Genomic DNA, 6,214 nt, shown 5'->3' on the forward strand with positions numbered 1-6,214 from the left:
AAATCCTCATCAGGTAAGAAATGTAAAGAACATGATGACGTTTAAACCTTTAACCTCAGTGTGCTCCCCATGAGTGTTCATTAATATCTATCTATCAGGAGAGTTTTCAAAATGAGCAATTGTATCTGTTCATGAAAACACAGCAGCCTTGCTGATTGAAATGAAATCTCTTTGAAATGTTTGATGAAGGGGGTCAGGAGGTGGGGTCCTATTACCTGTAACACAGGAAGGAAGGAAGTGAACGGGGAGAGGAAACCAGTGTGGGGGCTGCAGGATCAGTGGGCTTCACCTGAGTCAAAGAGAGTGGAAATAAAGAAGTGTGGGAAACAAAACGAGCAACAGCAAAACAAGAAGGGACTTGAGAGAATGATGCTCTGCTGATGAGAGGGAAGACAGTGTCTGAAAATAATACAACAGATAGTGCACAGATTTGAAAAGTAGCTCCCTTGATTCTAAGCTTTGCTTGAGTGTCTGTTCTGTAGGAAATGGTTTTAACACATGAAATCAGCACTGTAATAAATGAGTATGTCAGTAACGTACACACCCTGTCTGATAACACTAGAACATGTCTAGTTCTCATAATACACAGCCTGTCCTGGACTGGAGGGACCACCCTTCACGTTCTCTTAGGGGGGTGAGCAGTTCAGACTCTGTGCCTCAAGCTTGCCCTGAACTGGAGGGAAGAAAGCAGTTGGTGCTCAGAGACAAGTTTGTGGTTGAGGACTAATGGACTTTGAGATGTGGATTAATACTCACGAAGATGGAACTCCAGCAAACTCACTTCCCTTGTGATCTTCTGAGGATTCAGACCCACACAGAAGTGAAGGTCTAGTGCAGTCAGATACATACTGTAGCTATAGAAGGGTTACTGTGACAATGCCATTCTCAAACTCCAGTCCCACTCCCAACTCTCTCCTCTCCGCCCCTCTCACACTGATTCAGCAGTCTCTGCTCAGCCTGCTTGTCTAAACCTGGCCTCAGTCCAAAACCCCGCCTCTTAGAGCTGAACTCAATTCCAGCAATTCAGCACAGTGAAGTTTCTGTTGTGAAATCGTCAGTCTCTCTGCCTCGCTGCAGGAAGAATGGCTTCAAACTTGTGGTCAGAGGAGCACTTTAACTGTTCAGTGTGTCTGGAGCTATTGAAGGACCCAGTCGCTATTCCATGTGGACACAGTTACTGTATGGGGTGTATTAAGAACTGCTGGGATCAGACTGACCATACAGGTGTCTACAGCTGCCCCCAGTGCAGAGAGACCTTTACCCCAAGGCCTGTTCTAGGCAGAAACACCATGCTGGCCGAAGTTGTGGAGGAATTAAAGAAGACAGGACTCAATCCTCCTCCTGCTCAAAGTTATGCTGGACCTGGAGATGTGCCGTGTGATTTCTGCACTGGGAGAAAGTTCAAAGCTGTGAAATCCTGTTTGACGTGCCTGGCCTCTTACTGTGAAACACACGTCAAGCCACACTATGAGGGGGCTGCTTTCAAGAGGCACAAGCTGATCAATGCAACTGGAAATCTGGAGCAGAAGCTTTGTGCTGAACACCAAAAGGTTTTGGAGGTCTTCTGTAGAACCGATCAGACGTGTATTTGCTATTTGTGTTCACAAGATGAACACAAGAGCCATGATACAGTCTCAGCTGAGAAAGAAAGGACTGGGAAACAGGTAAGGGTTTGAACCATTTCCTTGTAGCTATCCTAGAAGATAAGAATTCCAGGGATATTTAACATGTCTGTTTACTAGGTTATACAGTTTCACATTAGATCAGATTTGAATTGTATATTAAGAGCTATTTAAAGAGCCCTAGTTTTTTAATTGCTCTCTCTAAACTATGATGTATTGCAATGTATTTCAGGGTGTAACAGGGGCGTTGTTATGGGTGTGGCTATTGCTGATAGACAGGAGAGACAGGGGTGGTTTTCTTTGATAGAAAAACACAAAACATTCAAAACAAAACACTGCTCGAAAACAACTAGAAAATAGAAGTTTACCAAACAAGAAAGGAGGTCCCGTTCCAGGAGCAGCCCCCCTGACACCTCCTCTCTAGACTTGGGAGGGATTAAAATCCCCTAAACTTGTTCCCTATTCCTTCCAGTGCTAGCGAGACTGGTTAACTCACACAGTGATCCGAGATACATTTTCCTCTTGTGTTTTTCTCCCCCTGGTTAACACACGCAGTCGTGAGGATCCTACAGCAACACTCTCCTTCCCAGACAGTCTGTATCCCTGCTTGAACCAAGAAACTGGCTTTTCAGCCCCTTTTAAAGGCATGCGGACAGGGAAAATTGATAATCAATGAATCAATTAACACCCGGCCACATTCCACCCTGGATTTGAATAAGCCATGCCATATCTAGCACACACTTGATTAGCAAAAACATTTCCAATCAAACAAAACCACACTGTTTCCACGTGCAGGACCTCAGCCCTGCCTCACTGGGTAAGAAGGATTTGTTCAGCTGTTTTGTGCTGCATTGGAATTTGAAATGTAAAATTAGCATGAATTATAGTCCTAGTGTTTTTTTATGTATCTTGCAACTTAATAAAATCATAGGTCAGTTTCATTGTTTAAGATATTATAGTGCAACTAGTCACTCATAATTATTACAAACATTATAAAGAGGTAAGGGGGCAAGAAAATAGAAAATATATTTGAACGAAAATGATTCTGTCAGTTTCAGTAGCATTCTTAGACAGGCCTGTGTTGGGTGTGACAGGATTTCACTCAATGCCTCATCAGAAATGTCACTGTGTCACTGTGTTTCTACACAGAAGCAGCTGGGAGAGACACAGACAGAAATACAACAGAGAATCCAGGAGAGACTGAAAGAAGTGAAGGAGCTCAAACAGGCTGTGGAGTCACTGAAAGTGGGTATTGACAAGAGGGGGTTATTATTATTATTATTATTATTATTATTATTATTATTATTATTATTATTATTATTATTATTTATTATTATTATTAACAGATGGACTGGAACACATCTGCAGAAGTTTGCTGTCTATGTCTGATGTGTTTTTGATATCAATTCTAACCATGTCTCCTCTACTGTGTTCCTTCACTCAGAGATCTGCATGCATAGAAATAAAGGAAAGTGAGAAGATCTTTACTGAGCTGATCCGATCCATTGAGAAGATCCACACTGAGGTTATTGAGCTGATTGGAGCTAACGAGAAGGCTGCAGTGAATCAGGCTGAAGGACGCATGAAGAAACTGGAGCAGGAGATTGCTGAGCTAAGGAGGAGAAATGCTGAGCTGAAACAGCTTTCAGAGACAGAGGATCACATCCATTTTCTACAGGTAAAATCACTGCTTGTTAGAAAATCTCAAGTACATAACTGGGACGCTTTCAGACAGACCTCTCCAATTGAATGAATCCTTGCTTTTCACCAGGAATGTTTTGGACCCCATTCTGTTTCACTGAAAACTCCTTTTCTCCACTTTCCTGTTGTAGAATTTCCAGTCTCTCTGTGCCCCTCCTGAAGCTGGAGACTTACCCAGCGTTACTGTCAATACAGACATCTCTTTTGGGGCCGTGAGGAAAGCTGTATCTGAACTTAAAGACCATATTGAGGACTTCTGCAAGGGGGAATTAGTCAAAATAAGCACAACAGGTTGGTGTGAAGTAGATTCCTTTGGTAGATATTTGGTAGAGATGTTAGGAAGCGTGTTAAAATGACGCGCTGTAACATTTCTGTGTTCCCTGGTTTGTTGCGAGGGCGGTTGTGTTTGCTATCATTTCTGTGACCCTTTTTGTGAGAAGTGGATTCCCTTCAGTCAGAATCAGAGTGTATTGCAGCGCCTCTTGGTCTGGGGCCGGTTGATTTTTGGGGTGTCGGGTGTATAAAGGTTCCGGGGACCCCCTCATGGGAAATGCAGTTCGCTCCGAAGCTGGAATGCAGAGAGGCTGTGTGTGTGTGTGTGGTGTCAGTGTGTGTGGGTGCAGTGTGTGTGTGTGTGTGTGTGTGTGTGTGTGTGTGTGTGTGTGTGTGTGTGTGGTGTGTGTGTGTGTGTGTGTGTGTGTGTCAGTGTGTGTGTGTGTGTGTGTGTGTGTGTGAAGCAGTGTGTGTGTGTGTGTGTGTGTGTGTGTGTGTGTGTGTGTGTGTGTGTGATGTGAGGATGTGTGTGTGTGTGTGTTTGTGTCAGTGTGTGTGTGGTGCAGTGTGTGTGTGTCAGTGTGTGTGTGTGTGTGTGTGTGTGTGTGATCAGTGTGTGTGTGTGTGTGTGTGTGTATAAAGGATGGAGCAGACATTTTTAAACTATAATATCGTCCCACTGCGGCTCTCAGTGATGCAGTTTTGCGATTGCTTCAGCTCACATGCAGCAGTTTCCTCAGGCTGTGTGACTGACATATAATCTGACCAATGAAAACGCAGAAAGGGGGGAAACAGTTGTATTATTGGCTGATCGCCCCAAAACACCAAAAATAACGCCTGATAACTGGTGGAGCAGGGAGCAGGGAGGAGGGAGGAGGGAGGAACGGGGACTGATGATGCAGGGAGGAGGGAGTGATTTGAGGATGCAGCAGATAATGACTGTTGTGTGTTTCAATTCTATTTCTCTCTTTTCTTCTGCCCAGTGAATGAAGTTGCAGTTTACAGTCTGCAGGCTCCAGAGCCAAGGAACAGAGCTGAGTTTTTAAAATGTAAGTCTGTTTTCACTGAAACATTTGATTGAAAGATGTGTCACTCCATTGTGAGAAGAGCTAACACTATTCACAGATACCAAGATATTTAGGTAGAGGAAGATCTGACTGGGAAAAATATAAACAAATGCCCCCCCCAGTGGATATGCATGTATTCACCTGTCCCAATACTTGCTGGAGGGGAGCATATCATATTTTACAATGATTAGCATCATTACTGTGGGCATTGATTGCCAGCTGCAAAATGAATTCACACAAACTCACCCAAAATACAAATAATCCTTTTACTCCCTTCTGTACCTTTGTACCTCAATGCCTCTTCTGTTTTCAAGCTGTAGCCTTATCTCAGAAACAGCCTTTATAAAAAGACCCTGCTGTAATATGTATTGATCAGTCTGTCTTTGTGTTGGTTCTGTACCATTCAAACCTAGTGGAGATTTTCTCAGTGATTTGACTTTTCTAACCGTCTCTCCTCTACCCGTCCTCTTCTCTTCAATCAGATTCATGTCAGCTCACACTGGACCCCAACACAGCGCATAGAGAGCTCTGTCTGTCTGAAGGGAACAGAAAGGTGACATGGAGGAGAGAGACCCAGCGATGTCCTGATCACCCAGAGAGATTTGATAGCTGGGAACAAGTGCTTTGCAGAGAGGGTTTGTCTGGGACTCGCTGTTACTGGGAGATTGAGTGGAGTGGGGGAGGGGCTTCTATAGGAGTCACATATAAAGGAATCTGCAGGAAAGGAGAGGATGATTCCTGTGGTCTTGGATACAATGACAAGTCCTGGAGTTTGTTCTGCTCTGATTCCAGATACTCTGCCTGGCACAATAACAATGAAACTGCAATAACTGCCCCCTGCTCCCCCACAATAGGAGTGTATCTGGACATTAATGCTGGCACTCTGTCCTTTTATGGCGTCTCTGACACAATGACCCTCCTGCACAGATTCCAAACCACATTCACTGAGCCGCTCTATCCTGGGTTTTGGCTTTGGGTTTATGATTCCAGTGTAACAATCTGCCAGCTGAACTAGACTGTCTTGTGTTGTAAGAAACCCTTTGTATTGAACTCCCCGTCTGTCCTCTCCACTCCTCGGCTGAAGGGAATGTTCAATCTGACACCACTTTGGATGAAAGTTAGGGGGTAAAACGGCGCCCCCTGCAGAGTGAAACGAGGTGAATTATTTGTTTTTACACTTGGGGCCGAGGCAGCCTCATTTTTACTGTTTAATCTGTAAGGGGAGTGTTTTTGTAATTGCAAACACTCACAACTGGACAGCTGTTTCAGCATCAAATGCTCAACATGTCCTGAGTATTTATTGATTACAAACACACACACAGCACCAAGTGGCAGACTTAGTTGGCATCTCTGCACAGTGCTAGAATTCCCACAGCAAGTACTGAGAAGTATCTCTTAAGCTGATTGTAGCTCACTAAATAATCCCACAATGTGTTCCTATATTGCACTTCCATTGGCTACATAGGTCTCAAATGTGCAGGTTTGAAAAACACGATGGGCAAGATTCTCAGAAAACCATGATCTTGTTTCGAATTGGATTTTGTCTATCAA

General features: G+C 43.9%; 1 protein-coding gene across 1 annotated transcript; it reads left to right on the forward strand.

Annotated features, from left to right (window-relative positions):
• The first annotated feature begins 1,054 nt into the window (after positions 1-1,054).
• Positions 1,055-6,196, forward strand: LOC121311943 (tripartite motif-containing protein 16-like). The gene is made up of 6 exons (XM_041244052.1): positions 1,055-1,664; positions 2,772-2,867; positions 3,067-3,300; positions 3,455-3,614; positions 4,580-4,645; positions 5,146-6,196. The coding sequence occupies exons 1-6, from the start codon at positions 1,083-1,085 to the stop codon at positions 5,676-5,678; spliced, it is 1,671 nt and encodes a 556-aa protein (XP_041099986.1). The 5' UTR covers positions 1,055-1,082; the 3' UTR covers positions 5,679-6,196.
• The last annotated feature ends 18 nt before the right edge of the window (positions 6,197-6,214 follow it).

This window comes from Polyodon spathula, unplaced genomic scaffold, assembly GCF_017654505.1.
Source record: "Polyodon spathula isolate WHYD16114869_AA unplaced genomic scaffold, ASM1765450v1 scaffolds_3412, whole genome shotgun sequence".
Lineage (NCBI taxonomy): Eukaryota > Metazoa > Chordata > Actinopteri > Acipenseriformes > Polyodontidae > Polyodon > Polyodon spathula.